Below are 18,508 nucleotides of genomic sequence, written 5' to 3'. Positions count from 1 at the left end.
GACCAAGCCGGGGGTAACATGGGGATTCAAACCGATGATCCCCGTGCTGGTAGGCAACAGAGTAGACTGCTACACTAACGTAGTCATAAGCACTCTGTCTGACATGTAATGGGGTTTACATTAATGACTCTTAACACTGTTGTATCTGACGTTACTAATGTTTCACACTGTGTCTGCCTTATGTAACGTGATGTTATAAATGCTTAATATTGTGTCTGACATATTTAATGTGATGTTAGCCCTTAACCTTGTCTGATATGTGTGATGTCATTAACCTTTAATATTGTGACATATGTGATATTATTTATCCTTAACAAATCGTGAAATTATTATAATGTGAAATTATTAACCCCTAACCTGTCTGACACATGTAATGTGAACTTAAAACTGTCTGTATACTTACAACTTGGAGTCTGAGAAGGATCTGACCAGACACTGGTCCTTCTTCACAGCCACCTCATCGGTACAACTGGGAGACACAACCTGCCAGGACAAATACAGCAGTCACCATCACTGCTACCCCGACAATAACACAGTTTTTAGAGACGCAAGGAGCATACCAGGGCCAGGTACCAACTGCTGCGGTCACTTCCCATCTGGATGCAGCAAACTTTCCCAAGCAGCTCATCCTTCAGCCTCCTCCTGTCCTCCTCCTCATCCTCACTTGATGAAGAGTCATCCTCATCAGCACTGAGAAAGAGACAAGCAGATGAGGAAGAGTCAGAGTAGAGATGCAGTAAATCCTGTCCTGTTGTACAAGAGCAGATCCATTAGATCTAGATTAGATTAGATTAGCAAGAGTGCTCCATCAGTGAGAGGGAGACCCGACCCAACCACTAGAACCTTCATCAATGTGACACACACAATCCCCTGACAAAATACAAGTGTGTGTGTTCTGTATCTGTGTATGCGTGTGTGTGTGCGTGCGTGTCATTTTAAAATCCTGTCCGATAGAACAGCCATGAAGAAGAGAAGCCCCTCCTCATGTCCGGCACTGGTGTGGTAGTAAATTCAGATTGGCAGCCCAAATCAGATTTGGCATATCCAAATTTGAATCACAATGATTTTTATCAAATTTTAGACAGCAAAAAAACCACAGGGAAACCAAATTTTGCATATCAGCCTTTAGCCACATTCATAGGTGGTTTGAAATGCAATTCAAATAAATTTTCTATAAGCGTCTAAGTCTGGTCACTCATACCAGATTTCAAAAGGTCCTTCATATGATTCGCAATGTAAAACACAACAGTGACATCACATTCATCAGTACTGACAGATCCAAGTGCCAGGCCCAGAAAGTTGAATCAGTTCATCTGGACACAACGTTTGACAGAAACGTTTCATCATCATCTAAGTGACCTCTTCAGTCTCACCTGACTACAGGTGTCCCACCCTTATAAACAATACAGTGACCACAGGTGTCTCACCCTTATAAACAATACAGTGACTGCAGGTGTCCCACCCTTATAAACAATACAGTGGCTGCAGGTGTCCCCACCCTTATAAACAATACAGTGACTGCAGGTGTCCCACCCTTATAAACAATACAGTGACTGCAGGTGTCCCCACCCTTATAAACAATACAGCGGCTGCAGGTGTCCCCACCCTTATAAACAATACAGTGACAGCAGGTGTCCCCACCCTTATAAACAATACAGTGGCTGCAGGTGTCCCCACCCTTATAAACAATACAGTGGCTGCAGGTGCCCCCACCCTTATAAACAATACAGTGGCTGCAGGTGTCCCCACCCTTATAAACAATACAGTGACAGCAGGTGTCCCCACCCTTATAAACAATACAGTGACCGCAGGTGTCTCACCCTTATAAACAATACAGTGACTGCAGGTGTCCTCACCCTTATAAACAATACAGTGACTGCAGGTGTCCCCACCCTTATAAACAATACAGTGACTGCAGGTGTCCCACCCTTATAAACAAGACAGTGACTGCAGGTGTCCCCACCCTTATAAACAATACAGCGGCTGCAGGTGTCCCCACCCTTATAAACAATACAGTGACAGCAGGTGTCCCCACCCTTATAAACAATACAGTAACTGCAGGTGTCCCCACCCTTATAAACAATACAGTGACTGCAGGTGTCCCCACCCTTATAAACAATACAGTGACTGCAGGTGTCTCACACTTATAAACAATACAGTGGCTGCAGGTGTCCCCACCCTTATAAACAATACAGTGGCTGCAGGTGTCCCCACCCTTATAACCAATACAGTGGCTGCAGGTGTCCCCACCCTTATAAACAATACAGCGGCTGCAGGTGTCCCACCCTTATAAACAATACAGTGACTGTAGGTGTCCCCACCCTTATAAACAATACAGTGACTGCAGGTGTCCCCACCCTTATAAACAATACAGTGACTGCAGGTGTCTCACCCTTATAAACAACACAGTGACTGCAGGTGTCCCCACCCTTACAAACAATACAGTGGCTGCAGGTGTCTCACCCTTATAAACAATACAGTGACTGCAGGTGTCCCACCCTTATAAACAATACAGTGACTGCAGGTGTCCCCACCCTTATAAACAATACAGTGGCTGCAGGTGTCTCACACTTATAAACAATACAGTGGCTGCAGGTGTCCCACCCTTATAAACAATACAGTGGCTGCAGGTGTCTCACACTTATAAACAATACAGTGACTGCAGGTGTCCCCACCCTTATAAACAATACAGTGACTGCAGGTGTCCCACCCTTATAAACAATACAGTGAATGCAGGTGTCTCACCCTTATAAACAACACAGTGACTGCAGGTGTCCCACCCTTATAAACAATACAGTGACTGCAGATGTCCCACCCTTATAAACAACACAGTGACTGCAGGTGTCCCACCCTTATAAACAATACAGTGACAGCAGGTGTCCCCACCCTTATAAACAATACAGTGGCTGCAGGTGTCCCCACCCTTATAAACAATACAGTGGCTGCAGGTGTCCCCACCCTTATAAACAATACAGTGGCTGCAGGTGTCCCCACCCTTATAAACAATACAGTGACTGCAGATGTCCCACCCTTATAAACAACACAGTGACTGCAGGTGTCCCATCCTTATAAACAATACAGTGACTGCAGATGTCCCACCCTTATAAACAACACAGTGACTGCAGGTGTCCCATCCTTATAAACAACACAGTGACTGCAGGTGTCCCATCCTTATAAACAATACAGTGGCTGCAGGTGTCCCACCCTTATAAACAATACAGTGACTGCAGATGTCCCATCCTTATAAACAACACAGTGACTGCAGGTGTCCCATCCTTATAAACAATACAGCTGCATCACAACCAATACCAGCGATCAGTTTCATATGCAAATTACCATGACCATTAACTAGTTACAGTGGCCATGTGTACTATTCACAGAGGGTTGGAGAATAGTTGCAATCACATCATTCTAAGATGGTGACAGATGTACTCTTAGCCCCCCCCCGGTTCAGGGATGGTCATTCCGTCTTCACAGAGATGGCCTCTTTGACTCCCCATTCAAACCAGCATTCCTCCCTATCAAGGACGTGCACAAAAAGAGTGGCCACTGGCCTGCAGATGGTGTAGACTGTGGAGTCCTTGCCTGTAGATGGTGTAGACCAGTGTTTCTCAACCGGGGGTCCGCGGACCCCTAGTGGTCCGTGATGTAATTGCAAGGGGTCCGTGAAAATAAAATATCTTTAAAAAAAAAGATCCTATGACATTTATAGAAATAGGATTATTTTACTCAAATGTGACTGAGACCTTTATCTACCTAAACTATAAAGGGTAACAGGACTTTTTTCTCTAATTACATCTGTTTCACAAGTGTAATTTATTGTATTTTAATAAGAGATCTCACTCCCGTTTGCATTGTTAAAAGTTACTGCATAAAAATTCTGTCGTTACATATATCTGAAATTTACTGAATACATATTCTGTTTTGTTACATATATCTGAAAGTTACTGCATAAGAATTCTGTGTTGTTACATATATCTGAAAGTTACTGCATAAGAATTCTGTTTTGTTAATTATATCTAAGTTACAACTGAAAGCTCTTATTTTTGCCCCAAAGAGTGAATAAATGCTATAATGCAATTTAAAATGCAGTTTCTACTGTTTCTATCAAATTGCAACCCCCCTCCCCCAAGATCAGGTGGAGGGGTCCTCAGGGTAGATCAAAATACGCAGGGGGTCCAGGACCCCAAAAAGGTTGAGAACCACTGGTGTAGACTGTGGAGTCCTGGCCTGTGGATGGTGTAGATAGTGGAGTCCTGGACTGTAGATGGTATAGACTGTGGAGTCCTGGCCTGACTTTTTGGCTCTCCTGTGTTTTGTCATGCTCTTGGCCAGCGTCTGTTTAGTTTCCCCAATGTACAAGTCACAGCAACCCTCCTGGCACTTAACAGCTACACTATACTGCTCTGTTTGTGCCGGGGGACCCAATCCTTCGGGGGTGGACCAACTTCTGGCGCAGCATGTTTTGGGCTTGAAAGCAACCGAGACATGGTGTTCGGAAAAGGCCAATCCCCAATCCTCTAAATAGTACACGAGACCATTGTAACTCTAATTAATGGTCATGGCAATCTGCATATGAAAGCAATCGCTGGTTTCAGTTGTGACGCAGCTGTGCCAGTTTCGGTTGATTATGCAACTGTATTGTGTAAAAGGGTGGCAGTACCTGCAGGCAGCTGAGACTGAAGAGGTCACTTAGATGATGATGAAACGTTTCCCCCACTACAGATTGTGTCCAGATGCACCGATTCATCTTTCTGGGATTTCCTCAACTGCATTACTGAGCATGCATCAAGACATGTAAGTGCCAGTCTTCATCTAAAAGACTGGGTTGTAAATTGTCAACACAGACCACGTCAAACATTCCCCGTCATGACCAAGGACGACATGTTCCCACCAGTCATCACTCTGCTGATGACACCAAACCTCTGACTACACAGTGAAGCAGGCCATGACTTCATCACCAAATATCACCCCCCTCCGTCACTGATGCTGCCCGATAAGACAGAGGAGTGCTGTACTGCCGTGAGACATTGTTATAGAGAGCCGACTGAGAGGACACTTCTCCATTCTTACCACCTGCAGCTTGTCGACTTGGTTTCGGTTAGAAAATGTGTGCATGCCTAAGTTGTTCCAAACAGACCGATGCAAAGCAGTCAATCCACATGAAACGGATGTATGACCCACATACAGACAGGTGACAAATTACAGGAAAAACCAACATTAAGTGTCTTAGTAAGGTGTTGGGCCACCACAAGCCTCCAGAACAGCTTCTATGCTCCTTGTCATAGATTCTACAAGTCTCTGAACTTCCCTCTTAGGGGACAAATAGACCCAAATCATGCCACGAAAATGCCATCCACAGTATAAGCATTCAGGTTTTTCCTGTAATTTGGCACCCATCTGAATATATATATATATATATATATATATATATATATATATATATACACACACACACACACACACACACACACACACATACATATATATATATATAATTTTGCTCATTTGTTGAGCACTTTTCCTATCATCCTATCGTTGATTGTTTCTTTTAACAAAGTTATATACATATATATATACTAGAAGAACCCCGCTACAATGTAGCGGTTTGGTTCTCCACCCGTCTAAATCTCCCTCCTCTTCATCCTGCCAGCTAACCGCCTTCCCCCTGCCCCTAAACGCCCCCCCCACCTCCAACTCCCTCCCCCCAAATGCTCAGAATCATCTGAAATGCCGGGAAAAGTGGTTTACCCCCCCCTCACACTCCCTCCCCCCAAATGCTCAGAATCATCTGAAAATGCCGAGAAAAGTGGTTTTTAGCCATTTTTAGAAAATGCATAATTATGCATAATTATGCATAATTATTTTAATTTTCTGCTATTTTTCTGGTCCTTTCTGGATCAATGCCTACTACCTCCAAAAAAAATTAGGATCATAAGTGCATTTTTGCAAAAATGCATATATTTTGCATAACGCCAAAACATTAAGTCCCAGAAATTTTTTTTATATAGGTGAAAAAAATCAAAGATGCTCAGAATCATCTGAAATGCCGAGAAAAGTGGTTTTAAGCCATTTCTAGAAAAATGCATATTTTGCATATTTATGCATAATTTTAATTTTCTGGGATTTTTCCCTTATTCTCTGAGACAATACCTACCACCTCCAAAAAGAATTAGGATCATAAATGCTTTAGTTTTCGGTCCCCCTATCTACACTAACTAACACACACACACATTACGGAAATATATGAGTAGATACACACACACACACACACACACACACACACACACAAACAGGGCATAGGTAGGTAGGGTGGAGTGGGTGGAGAAGAGTGTCAGGAGTGATGTGTGACAGAAGGGTACCAGCAAGGGTTAAACGGAAAGTTTACAAGATGGTTGTGAGACCAGCTATGTTATATGCTTTGGAGACAGTGGCACTGATGAAAAGACAGGAGGTGGAGCTGGAGGTGGCAGAGTTGAAGATGCTAAGATTTTCATTGGGAGTGATGAAGAAGGACAGGATTAGGAATGAGTATATTAGAGGGACAGCTCAGGTTGGACGGTGTGGAAACAAAGCAAGAGACAAGATTGAGATGGTTTGGACATGTGTGGAGGAGAGATGCTGAATATGGAGCTGCCAGAGAAGAGAAGAGGAAGGACAAAGGAGGTTTATGGATGTGGTGAGGGAGGACATGCAGGTGGCTGGTGTGACAGAGGAAGATGCAGAAGACAGGAAGAGATGGAAACGGATGATCCACTGTGGCGCCCCCTAACGGGAGCAGCAAAAGTAATAGTAGTAGATAGCAATCCATTATCCAAACCGCTTATCCTGCTCTCGGAGTCGCAAGTCGCAGGGATGCTGGAGCCTATCCCAGCAGTCACTGGGCGGCAGGTGGGGAGACACCCTGAACAGGCCACCAGGCCATCTCTCTCACTCACTCTCATATATACACACACACACACACGTTGGTGTACACACACACGGTGCGAGTACACCAACCATTTTCGCTCTAAATCTCTGAACAAGTACTTGTAGTGATCCCTAGCATGGAGGAGCACATAACCCTGATCCAACACAGCAGACAATAAGACATGGAGAGTTGAAGTATTTGCAATGGATCGTGAGTCTTGCTCTGTGGTGTTGTATCACTTTCACCTCCACAAGCTGGTGTAAAACCCTGGAAAACTTTCAGCGTTTGTAGCAACACAAGCAGTACACATGTCAAATCTATGAAGTTACAGCTTTGGGACAAGAAAAAACTCCCGGATGACTGATTTCAAAGTCTGGGAGCAACAGGCCTACGAACACTTAAACAACTAACCACAAAAGGTTCATCAACGAATGAACACAATAATTTGGCTTTATTTGATTCACACCGGACCACGGCCTGCTCGAGTCTGCAGCTGCTCTAACATCGGACATGGTGAACTGATCCATCTTGTAACTTTGCCCTCGTGTTTAATGTTTCTGAGAGAATGCCCGCTCGGCTGGCATACAGGAAACAGGAAGGACCAGAGACATCTTGGCCAATTTTGCCCAGTTGGGGTAAACTTGCCAGAGTAGGAAGCACTCACAAGCAGTGTTGAAATGTAATTCTACATTTACATTTGACTTTGAGGTTGCAGAACATAAATAAAAGTGTAAAATCAATAAATACAAGTGGGGCGTCCAGGTAGCATAGCAGTCTATTCTGTTGCCCACCAACGCGGGGATCGCCGGTTCGAACCCCCGTGTTACATCCGGCTTGGTCGGATGTCCCTACAGACACAACTGGCCATGTCTGTGGGTGGGAAGCTGGATGTGGGTATGTGTCCTGGTGATTGCACTAGCGCCTCCTCTGGTCGGTCGGGAAGCCTGTTCAGGGGGGAGGAGGAACTGGGGGGAATAGTGTGATCCTCCCACACGCTACGTCCCCCTGGTGAAACTCCTCACTGTCAGGTGAAAAGTGGCTGGTGACTCCACATGTATGGGAGGAGACATGTGGTAGTCTGCAGCCCTCCCCGGATCAGCAGAGGGGTTGCAGCAGTGACCGGGAAAGCTCAGAAGGGTGGGGTAATTGGCTGGATACAATCGAGGAGAAAAAGGGAGGGGGAAAAATACATTTTTTTCTCTTTTTTTAACTGTGCTGGCAGTAGGCTTGGCATAGAACAAAGAGAATTTGTAGATTTATTCTGCAAGTGGAGTTCAGGTTTTCCACCTGTAAAGGAAATGTGTTCTTCCTTCCCGACCACTTGACCGGCAAAAGTTTAACCCACTTTATCAGCCCACAAACTCACATGGCCTGAGAGGAGCGTCGACCGCCACGGTTGGACTTCTTGCCAATGACTGGAGTACCAAAATGTTCTGGGTTTGTCAATGGTAACTGGTCCAACGTCTGAGACAGAAAGAGACAGAGATACAGGGAGAGAGAGACAGAGACACAGAGAGAGCGACAGAGACAGAGCGAGAGACACAGGGAGAGAGAGAGAGAGAGAAACAAACGGAGAGACAGACAGAGACAGACAGAGCGAGAGACAGAGAGACACAGACAGAGCGAGAGAGACAAAGAGAGAGACAGACAGAGCGAGAGACAGAGGGAGACAAAGCGAGAGACAAAGAGAGAGCGACAAAGAGAGAGTCAGACAAAGAGACAGCGCGAGAGACAGAGAGAGACAAAGACAGAGACCGAGACAGAGACAGAGAGAGCGACAAAGAGACAGAGCGAGCAAAAGACAGAGACAGACAGAGACAGCGAGAGGGGCAGAGCGAGAGACAGAGACAGACAGAGACAGAGACAGAGAGACAAAGAGAGAGACAGAGAGACAGACAGACAGACAGAGAGCATTAAGTGTTGGAGCATGAGATCACTGGTTTACCTCTTAGGTATGTTGAACTGGAGTGCTTCATCATTAGCTGCAATAAATCTCACCTCACTCTCTGCAAAATGTCTCTCTCCCTTCAGGCACAGGGATGTCCTCCGCAGAGTCTTCTCATCTCCATCATCAAACACTAAAACACAAACACACAAGTCACACAAGCCTGGGTTCACAGTGGCTTTATGTAGCTGTAAAGACAGGAAGCAGGTCACTAGTGAAGTATGCTGAGTATCACTACAGAGGTAAATACTGGGGTGGTCCAGCCAAGTCCAGCCAGTCTAGTCAAACCCCCACAAAGAACTTCTGCCACCAGGTTAAACTTCTCACATAAATAGCTGTTTTATCAATTATTAGAAAATCCCCAAATACAGAATGCAAAACACAATTAAAAATAAACATCAGGTATATTACCACAACCAGCAGTTTCAGTTGTGTTTCATGATTCTATCATGTCAAAATCCAAAGTAAATCCATTCACTTCTGTTCTTCCAGATGAGCTCAACTCATTTCACTTTGGTAAAGAGGACCTTCATTTCTCATCATTACCCAGTTGATAAACAAGGAAGTAACCCCACAAGTTTATTCCAACATACAGAAACAAAGCATGAATCAGGTAACCCCACTGTTCAAGTTCAGGAAAATACTAAATATAATGTCCCCAGCAATACTACCAACACTCAAGTGTTTTTTAATCCTGCGTGATCAGCTATGACCAGAGAGCCAACTCTCCCTCTCCAGGTAAACCTCTTGGATTTACAGCCATACTGTCATGTAGCATGGCTGGGTTCTGCCAGGAGGGACATGGAGCCAGACAACTGGCTGGTCACATGTCAGGACATGAAGATGTGTCAGGACATAGTCACGACATCAGGACATGAAGACGTGTCAGGACATCAGGACATGAAGATGTGTCTGGACATAGTCAGGACATGAAGATGTGTCAGGACACAGTCAGGACATCAAGACATGAAGATGTGTCTGGACATAGTCAGGACATGAAGATGCATCAGGACATAGTCAGGATATGAAGATGTGCCAGGACATAGTCAGGACATGAAGATGCGTTAAGACATAGTCAGGACATGACGACGTGTCAGGACATCAGGACAGAAAGATGTGTCAGGGCATAGTCAGGACATGAAGACGTGTCAGGACATAGTCAGGACATCAGGACATGAAGATGTGTCAGGACATAGTCAGGACATGAAGACGTGTCAGGACATAGTCAGGACATCAGGACATGAAGAAGTGTCAGGACATAGTCAGGACATCAGGACATGAAGAAGTGTCAGGACATAGTCAGGACATCAGGACATGAAGATGTGTCAGGACATAGTCAGGACATGAAGACGTGTCAGGACATAGTCAGGCTATGAAGATGTGTCAGGACATGAAGACGTGTCAGGACATAGTCAGGACACCAGGACATGAAGATGTGTCAGGACACAGTCAGGACATCAGGACATGAAGAAGTGTCAGGACATAGTCAGGACATCAGGACATGAAGACGTGTCAGTAGGGGCATGTCCACAATTCAAGAATTATCATTATGGGTTTGAAAGAATGCTAAAAGATTTACATTTACTCATCAAGCAGATACTGTTACCCAGAGCGACTTACAGGAGTCAGAAGTTAGCAAATACATGTGGGTGTTACCAGCTGACAACACAGACCACTAGCTATACAGTAATACCTTAGTCAGGAGTGTAGATCATCTATGATTGACAGCCTGATGTATAGAAACATGTTTTAAGATCAGGGATTGGTCAGATAGCCAAGAGAATTATGACATCACATGACTTCAGTCAAGCATGCGAAACCATTCTCAGTATCATCACTCCTCCCTATTACACATATTAAACCCAAACTAACCCCAAGGACACCACATCTGAGACCAGATCCTCAACTGGGGTTCTCATTGAGCTGTTTAAACAGAACCACAATATTCTTTATCAGAATCCTTTATCTCTTAGACTGCAATCAATGTCCAGAAATACATCTGTGTCCTGTACCTTTTGTTTGTTAACAACATGAAATAGATTAGAAATAGAATTTCCATAGGTGTAGACACACAGAGACAGTACACACTGATACACATGGTACAATCACAACAGTACTTCTAACAGTACTAACATAATACCACAGTACATACTGATACACATTGTACACAGACAACAGTACCTCTAACAGTACTAACATAGTACCACAGTACATGCTGATACACATGGTACACAGACAACAGTACCTCTAACAGTACTAACATAGTACCATAGGATTATGGATTCAGTTTCAAGAACCAATTCTGAACCGGAATCGGTACCAATTTCCTGTAATGTAAAAGAAGCATACATTTCCAAGCCACTTATTGAATCCTAAAAGCAGTTTCAAAAGCATTTGCCGGGCGTCCGAGTGGTGTGGCGGTCTATTCCATTGCCTACCAACATGGGGATTGCCGGTTCAAATCCCCGTGTTACCTCTGGCTTGGTCGGGTGTCCCTACAGACACAATTGGCCGTGTCTGCGGGTGGGAAGCCAGATGTAGGTATGTGTCCTGGTTGCTGCACTAGCGCCTCCTCTTGTTGGTCGGGGCACCTGTTGGGGGGGGGGGGGAACTGGGAGGAATAGCGTGATCCTCCCACGCGCTACGTCCCCCTGGTGAAACTCCTCACTGTCAGGTGAAAAGAAGCGGCTGGTGACTCCACATGTATTGGAGGAGACATGTGGTAGTCTGCAGCCCTCCTGGATCAGCAGATGGGGTGGAGCAGAGACCAGGACGGCTCGGAAGAGTGGGGTAATTGGCCGGATACAAATGGGGCCAAAAAAAACAAAACTTTTTACAGGGAGCTCCACAACTTCCTAAACACAAGTACTGTCCTGACATCTTCTGAAACATTTTGGCTTCTTCACAAGAACTACGACAGGAATCGTAACCAGGAGTCGATGCGATCTGGATTCCATATGCGAAACTGGAATTGATAAAATTCATGACACCCAACCCCAGTTACCGGTCTAAGAGACTGGGAGTGCAGATTAATTTACCAGCCACAAACAAAACAAAAACAAAAAAATTACAAACAAAAAAACTAAAAAGTTTATCAATACACGGACTGGTCAAATCCCAGTAGATCCTGTCCAAAACAGCCCAAACAACATTCTGTTCCAGACGACAGACAAGTCAAGGAGATGATTGATTGCAAAAAAGACTCTCAACTCATCGACTCCTTTCTCCTCACCTTGTTCCCAGACTGAAATCCAAACCTTCTGATCACAGACCTCCTCAGGCCCGCCAAGCACAACCAGGACAAGCTGGAGTTGAAAGCAGCTGAGACGTGGCGTTTGGAAAATACGCGTCTCGGCTTTTCCGACACTCCCACCACATACAGAATCACCACTGGTTTACTCTTAGCCAGCTGTGGTCCTTCTCCTTTCTTTGATCGGCTGGTGCACTGTTGGGCATCTTCCTGGTTTGACAAACACCCAGTTAGGATAACCACACTTAACCAGGGTCTGTTTAATGTGGGACTTCTCCTCTTCCCCGATCGCTGTGTCGGTGGGGACGCTGTCAGCTCGGTGGTCCAGCGTCCTGATGACTCCTAGTTTGTGCTCCAGTGGATGATGAGAGTCAAACCTTAAGTACTGATCAGTATGTGTTGGTTTATGGTAATCAACAATCACACGTCCCCCATCACCAACTGCAGTTTCACAGTGTAAGGCTACCCTGTCATGTTCCACATCCTCCCTGGTGAACTTGATGTGGTGTCCACAGAGTTCATGTGGTCGGTGAAATGTGCTACATCCTGAGATTTAATTTTAACCCTGGTGTCGTCCACAAATCTGAACCAGTGGCTAGGTGGTGTCCCTGGATAGGACATCAGAGCCTCTTTTCCACTTCCTCCATGTACAAGCTGGCCACTACAGGTGAGACTGGGGAACCCATAGCGCCCCCATGCCTCTGCCTATAGTACTGCCCCCTGGACGTGAAGTACGTGGACTGAAGACACAGCTTCAGGAGCAGACACACTTGGTCAGTATTAAGGGTATCACTCTACCAGTGAACCAGCAATCAAGTCTAGCTCCTTCTCTTTTTAAGAATGGAACTGGTCAGTAGGATTAATTTCATATATATGTTTATACATCAAATGAAAATAGGCTGTGAGTTGTAAGAGATTAACGCCATTGTTGCCTTGTTTTCCTGTAGTTTCCTGTAGTAACTCCAGCATGAAACAGTCTACAAGAACCCCAAAACACACTGCGCCAGAAGTTGGGCCACCCCAAGGATTGCGTCCCCTGGCACAAACAGCAATATAGTGTAGCTGTTAAGAGCCAGGAGGACTGCAGTGACTTGTACATTGGGGGAACTAAACAGACGCTGGCACAACACAGGAGAACTAACACGTCAGACCAGGACTCCACAGTCTACACCATCTACAGACCAGTGGCCACTCTTGCAGGGATGAGGATGTGCACATCCTTGATAGGGAGGAATGCTGGTTTGAACAGGGTGTCAAAGAGGCCATCTTTGTGAAGAGGGAACAACCATCCCTATCCCTGAACTTGGGGGGGGGGGGGGGCTAAGAGTACATCTGTCACCATCTTACAATGCTGTGATCGCAACTATTCCCCAATCCTCTGGGAAAAGTACACATGGCCAACAAAACTCTATTTAATGGTCACACCCATATTTGCATATGAAACTGATCGCTGGTTTGGGTCGTTATGCCACTGTATTGTTTATAAGGGTGGGACACCTGCAGTCACTGTATTGTTTATAAGGATGGGGATACCTGCAGTCACTGTATTGTTTATAAGGGTGGGACACCTGCAGTCTGGTGAGACTGAAGAAGTCACTTAGATGATGATGACACGTTTCTCTCAATAAACAGTGTCCAGATGAACTGACTCAACTTTTTTGATTTCATGTTCCTTCCTCAAATATTGCCCTGCTTACTGTCTTCAATCAATACAAAGTCACTTCTGTTAGAGGTACTGTTGTCTGTGTACTATGTGTATCAGTGTGTACTGTGGTACTATGTTAGTACTGTTAGAGGTACTGTTGTCTGTGTACCATGTGTATCAGTGTGTACTGTGGTACTATGTTAGTACTGTTAGAGGTACTGTTGTCTGTGTAACATGTGTATCAGTATGTACTGTGGTACTATGTTAGTACTGTTAGAGGTACTGTTGTCTGTGTACCATGTGTATTAGTATGTACTGTGGGGTACTATGTCAGTCTGTTAGAGGTACTGTTGTCTGTGTACCATGTGTATCAGTATGTACTGCAGTACTATGTTAGTCTGTTAGAGGTACTGTTGTCTGTGTACCATGTGTCAGTAGTTTTCATGTTGTGATGACCCCTCCGCCTCATTAGGCGTGCCTGTGATTTTTGTGTTCTTCTTTGTCTTGCAGGATCCTGGTGAGGGGCGGAGGCTCGTCATAATCTTGGTGAGGAGCGGATGCTCATCCATTTTTGCTCATTAGCTGAGTGTGGACTACCACGTTTTTTCATCGCTGTCTGTCGTTTTGTAAATAAATGTGCTTGGGCAAAATTGCAAACTCGTCTGGTCTCCCATCATGTCACAACCCGGCTTGCAGGTCTTTGTGGAAAACATCCTGGTGGCTCCTGTTTGGTGCCCAACTGTGAGAAAAGAGACTCACCCACTGTGTAGAGGCTGGCATCTGTCAGCTTGCTGATGACTGCCTCACTGGAGAGTCCCTCATTGGTCTTCACCTCGACAGTAGAGCCAACCTGCAGAGACACAGAAGACAGTTCACATGGAGGAAAAAAAAAATCAAAAACAACATTGTAGATCTCCACTCACTGTTCTTACTGTTCACTGTAAATCTCTATCATCCATCATTACTCTGTCACCTCTGTATCGTCCACCATTACTCTGTCACATCTCTATCGTCCAACCTTACTCCATCTGTCACCTCTCTATCATCCATCGGTACTCTGTCACCTCTCTATTGTCCATCATTACTCTGTCATCTCTCTATCATCCATCATCACTCTGTCACCTCTCTATCAATTAATCATCACTCTGTCACATCTCTATCATTCTATCTGTCACCTTTCTATCATCCAACATTACTCTGTCATCTCTTATCGTCCATCATTACTCTGTCACCTCTCTATCGTCCATCATCACTCCATGTCACCTCTCTATCATCCATCATCTTTCTGTGTCTGTCACTTCTCTATCAACCATCATTACTCTATCTCTATCACTTCTCTATCATCGATCATCACTCTATATCTGTCACCTCTCTATCATCCATCATCACTCTATCACTGTCACCTCTCTATAATCCATCATCACTCTTTCTGTCACCTCTCTATCATCCATCATCATTCTGTCACCTCTTTATCATCCATCATTACTCTATCTGTCATCTCTCTATCATCCATCATTACTCTGTCACCTCTCTATCATTCTATCAGTCACCTTTCTATCATCCAACATTACTCTGTCACCTCTTATCGTCCATCATTACTCTGTCACCTCTCTATCGTCCATCATCACTCCATGTCACCTCTCTATCATCCATCATCTTTCTGTGTCTGTCACTTCTCTATCAACCATCATTACTCTATCTCTATCACTTCTCTATCATCGATCATCACTCTATATCTGTCACCTCTCTATCATCCATCATCACTCTATCACTGTCACCTCTCTATAATCCATCATCACTCTTTCTGTCACCTCTCTATCATCCATCATCATTCTGTCACCTCTTTATCATCCATCATTACTCTATCTGTCACCTCTCTATGATCCATCATTACTCTATCTGTCACTTCTCTATCATCCATCATCATTCTGTCACCTCTTTATCATCCATCATTACTCTATCTGTCATCTCTCTATCATCCATCATTACTCTGTCACCTCTCTACCATCCATCATTACTCTGTCATCTCTCTATCATCCATCATTACTCTGTCACCTCTCTATCATCCATCATTACTCTGTCATCTCTCTATCATCCATCATTACTCTGTCACCTCTCTATCATCCATCATCACTCTATCTGTCACCTCTCCATCATCCATCATCATTCTGTCTGTCACCTCTCTATCATCCATCATCACTCTCTCTGTCACCTCTCTATCATCCATCATCATTCTATCTCTGTAACCTTTCTATCATCTATCGTCATTCTGTCTGTCCCTTCTGTATCATCCAGTATCATCCATCATCACTCTTTCTCTGTCACCTCTCTATCACCCATCACCACTCTATCCGCCACCTTTCTATCATCCATCATCATTCTGTCTCTATCACTTCTCTATCATCCATCATCACGCTATCTGTCACCTCTCTATCATCCATCATCACTCTGTCACTTATCATCCATCATTGCTCTGTCAACTTACTATCATCAATCATCACTCTATCTGTCACCTCTCTATCATCCATCATCACTCTCTGTCACCTCTCTATCATCCATCATCACTCTGTCACCTCTCTATCATCCATCATTACTCTGTCACCTCTCTATCATCCATCATCACTCTGTCGCCTCTCTATCATCCATCTTCACTCTGTCACCTCTCTATCATCCATCGTCACTCTATGTCACCTCTCTATCACCCATCATAAATCTGTCACCTCTCTACCATCCATCATCATTCTGTCACCTCTCTATCACCCATCATTACTCTATCTCTGTCATCTTTCTATCTGTCACCTCTCTACCATCCATCATCACTCTGTCACGTCTCCATCATCAATCTGTCATTTCTCCATCATCCATCATCACTCTGTCACCTTTCTATCATCCAGCATCATTGCCTCTGTCGCCTCTCTATCGTCCATCATAACGCACTCTCTCATTTCCCTATCATCCATCATCATTGTCTATCACCTCTCTATCATCCATCATCACCATCTCTGTCAACTTTCTATCATCCATCATCATTCTGTGTCTGTCACCTCTATAGTCTATTATCATTGTGTAGAGTCACCTCTCTATCATCCAGCATCATTGCCTCTGTCGCCTCTCTATCGTCCATCATAACGCACTCTCTCATTTCCCTATCATCCATCATCATTGTCTATCACCTCTCTATCATCCATCATCACCATCTCTGTCAACTTTCTATCATCCATCATCATTCTGTGTCTCTGTCACCTCTCTATAGTCTATTATCCTTGTGTAGAGTCACCTCTCTATCATCCATCATTACTCTGTCACCTCTCTATCATCCATCATCCCTCTATCTCTGTCACCTCTCTATCATCCATCATCATTCTGTCTATCACCTCTCTATCATCCATCATCACTTTATCCGTCACCTCGCCATCATCCATCATCATTCTATCTCTATCACTTTTCTATCATCCATCATCATTGTGTCTGTCAACTCTCTATCGTCCATCATCATTCTGTGTAGTGTCAGCACTCTTATCATCCATCATCACTCGATCTCTGTCACCTTTATAATCCATCATCACTCTTTCCCTGTCACCTCTCTATCATCCATCATCACTCTCTCTGTCACTTCTCTATCATCCATCATCATTCTGTCTGTCACCTCTCTATCATCCATCATCACTCTCTCTGTCACCTCTCTATCATCCATCATCATTCTATCTCTGTAACCTTTCTATCATCTATCGTCATTCTGTCTGTCCCTTCTGTATCATCCAGTATCATCCATCATCACTCTTTCTCTGTCACCTCTCTATCACCCATCACCACTCTATCCGCCACCTTTCTATCATCCATCATCATTCTGTCTCTATCACCTCTCTATCATTCATCATCACTCTTTCTCTGTCACCTCTCTATCACCCATCATCACTCTATCCGTCACCTTTCTATCATCCATCATCATTCTGTCTCTATCACCTCTCTATCATTCATCATCACTCTTTCTCTGTCACCTCTCTATCATCCATCATCACTCTATCCATCACCTTTCTATCATCCATCATCATTCTGTCTCTTATCACCTCTCTATCATTCATCATCACTCTTTCTGTCACTTCTCTATCATCCAACCACACTATCTCTATCACTTCTCTATCATCCATCATTCTATCTCTATCACTTCTCTATCATCCATCATCACTCTATCTCTCTCACTTCTTTATCATTCATGGTTATTATATAAGCTGCTGCATATTTCCAACGAGGTGCTATTTGAATAGTCAAATAGCTTCATAAGGTCAGTTGGCTCCTTACATATTGTTTGGATTCGGGGGAGGGGGCCAACTCTTTCATTTAGAACATGTCAAAACTGACAGTCTGAAGGACACATTCACTTACTGCATCTACTGGCCAGCCAGCCAGGTGAGCAGCAGTCTGAAAATTGTTAGTTTCAAACAGTCTACAAGCCTGTTCATTCTTCACACAATTCATTCATAAATTCATATATGTTCTAATTCCATTATAATTGTGTTATCCTCCTTCAATGTTGTATTGTGTAAATTGTGTAAACACAACATCATTGCACGTGGTCCATCTTCGGGGAGAGATCCTCCTCTGTTGCTCTCCCTGAGCTTTCTTCCTATTGTTTCTCCCTGTTAAAGGTTTTTAGGGAGTTGTTCCTTATCTGATGTGAGGGTCTAAGGACAGGATGTTGTGTTGCTGTAAAGCCCTCTGAACACATTTGTAATTTGTGATATTGGGCTATACAAATAA

General features: G+C 44.2%; 1 protein-coding gene and 1 non-coding gene across 3 annotated transcripts in view; both read right to left on the bottom strand.

The window, feature by feature from the left end:
- arid4a (AT rich interactive domain 4A (RBP1-like)) overlaps window positions 1-18,508 on the bottom strand; it is a 68,590-nt gene that overhangs the window by 43,525 nt on the left and 6,557 nt on the right. For both annotated transcript variants that reach the window (XM_056296128.1, XM_056296129.1), the window contains exons 5-9: window positions 14,510-14,600; window positions 8,909-8,988; window positions 8,277-8,374; window positions 561-690; window positions 404-483 (exon numbers count right to left, since the gene is read on the bottom strand). In XM_056296128.1, coding sequence (XP_056152103.1) covers window positions 404-483; window positions 561-690; window positions 8,277-8,374; window positions 8,909-8,988; window positions 14,510-14,600 — 479 coding nt within the window. The remainder of the gene's footprint in view (window positions 1-403; window positions 484-560; window positions 691-8,276; window positions 8,375-8,908; window positions 8,989-14,509; window positions 14,601-18,508) is intronic.
- Window positions 10,618-10,698, bottom strand: LOC130126937 (small nucleolar RNA SNORD53/SNORD92). The gene has a single exon (XR_008811784.1). It is a non-coding gene; the product is annotated as a small nucleolar RNA SNORD53/SNORD92 (small nucleolar RNA).

The sequence above is a fragment of the Lampris incognitus genome, chromosome 16 (genome assembly GCF_029633865.1).
Source record: "Lampris incognitus isolate fLamInc1 chromosome 16, fLamInc1.hap2, whole genome shotgun sequence".
Taxonomy (NCBI): Eukaryota; Metazoa; Chordata; class Actinopteri; order Lampriformes; family Lampridae; genus Lampris; species Lampris incognitus.
The sequence above is the reverse complement of the archived record's forward strand: the minus strand, read 5'-3'. Positions and strand labels throughout refer to the sequence as shown.